This window comes from Gavialis gangeticus, unplaced genomic scaffold (genome assembly GCF_001723915.1).
Source record: "Gavialis gangeticus isolate Ggan-Ray unplaced genomic scaffold, GavGan_comp1, whole genome shotgun sequence".
Lineage (NCBI taxonomy): Eukaryota > Metazoa > Chordata > Crocodylia > Gavialidae > Gavialis > Gavialis gangeticus.
In genome coordinates this window covers 24,672,373-24,673,674 of record NW_017728993.1, presented here as the reverse complement: position 1 = coordinate 24,673,674, position 1,302 = coordinate 24,672,373, and the positions used below count along the sequence as shown (strand labels likewise).

Here is a 1,302-nt window from a genome sequence, read left to right as displayed (position 1 = left end):
AGACACAAAAGTGAGCCCTCGACCACATCTAGAAAACTAAGCAAGTTTAGAACAATGCATTGTTAGAAGTCCCCATCTACAGTAGTAGTCATCATGCATTGCATTAAAACCTTCCACACACCCCGACTGAAATGCAGCTCAAGGAAAAAAAAAAGTAGCAGTAAAAAGAGTAACTCCCCCCCCCCCCCAAAAAAAAAAAAAAAAAAAAAAAAAAAAAAAAAAAAAATCACTCCTCAAGAGAACCAGGATGAGAGAGAATCAAATTTCCCAGGTCCAAAAGACTTGAGCCTTTTTCAGTAAGGCTCAGGACATATAAAGTAAAGGGAAAAGTCTGGTGCAGGATCTCAAGCAGGGCAGGCTGGGAAGAGCCGCAAGCAGGTAATAAAGCAAGCGATACCTGCAAGAGAAGTCAGCCACACACATCCCGTTCAACAAGAACATTAAAAATAAAACAGAATCAGAAGCAAAAAGAGGAGGCAGCCAGCCTCACTCCCTCCTTTTTGGTTTCTTCACCTCCCTCATCAATGGCCTGCCATAGCCCCCAGCCCCCTGCACAACGGTTTGGCTGGTCCTTTATCATCAAGGGGGGGGGGTCCAGAAAGCAGGGTGGGGGGCACCCTTTGGCAAATTGTTAATTTTCAGGGGGGCAGGGATGAAGACCCAAATAGTCCAGGGAACCAGGAGGGGCTTTGGCAGGTCCTTTATTTTCAGTGCCAAGCTGAATGCCCATCAGAGCTACTGAGCTGCAGTTCTCCTCCCCCCCATCCCCGACACCTCTGACAGAGTTAGCCTTTAAGGTGCAAGCCTCCAGCCCCCCTCCCTCCTTATCTCCAGGCAAAGACTCAGGGGACTTTCCCAGGGCCTTTTCTTTTTTTGTGGGGGAGATAATTACAATAAAAAGGGGGGGGGGAATTAAAGTGCCCCCCCCTTTTCTTCAGGCAAATCAAAGACTCAGGGGGCTTTCCGTTTTTTGGGGGGGGGGGGGAGAATGCCAATAAAGGGCGGGGGAGCGAGGCCTACCTGGTGGGTCCATCTCGATGTAGAAGATGAGCTCGGTGGAGTAGGGCATCACCACCTCCCTCCAGTCAGGGTCATCGCGCTCCATGGCCCACACCGTGTTGTACATGGCGGCGGGCCCGAGAGGACGCGGGGGGGCATCCGAGGGCGCCCCCCCCCCCGGTTTTTAAACAGAAATATTTATTTAAAAAAAAATTTAAAAACTCCCTTGATCGTCGGGTTTAAATCAGAATTAAAAAAAAAAAAGGAAACAAGGGTGGGTTTTTTGGGGGGGGAGGGATGTGT

General features: G+C 49.4%; 1 protein-coding gene across 2 annotated transcripts in view; it reads right to left on the bottom strand.

Moving 5' to 3' along the window:
- PIK3R3 (phosphoinositide-3-kinase regulatory subunit 3) overlaps positions 1-1,302 on the bottom strand; it is a 147,248-nt gene that overhangs the window by 51,073 nt on the left and 94,873 nt on the right. The window contains exon 1 of one of the 2 annotated variants that reach the window (XM_019501381.1): positions 1,021-1,273. The exons of the other annotated variant lie outside the window; for it this stretch is intronic. Coding sequence (XP_019356926.1) covers positions 1,021-1,126 — 106 coding nt within the window. The 5' untranslated portion in view covers positions 1,127-1,273. Of the gene's footprint in view, positions 1-1,020; positions 1,274-1,302 lie in introns of those variants that run through there. 2 annotated transcript variants of the gene reach the window in all.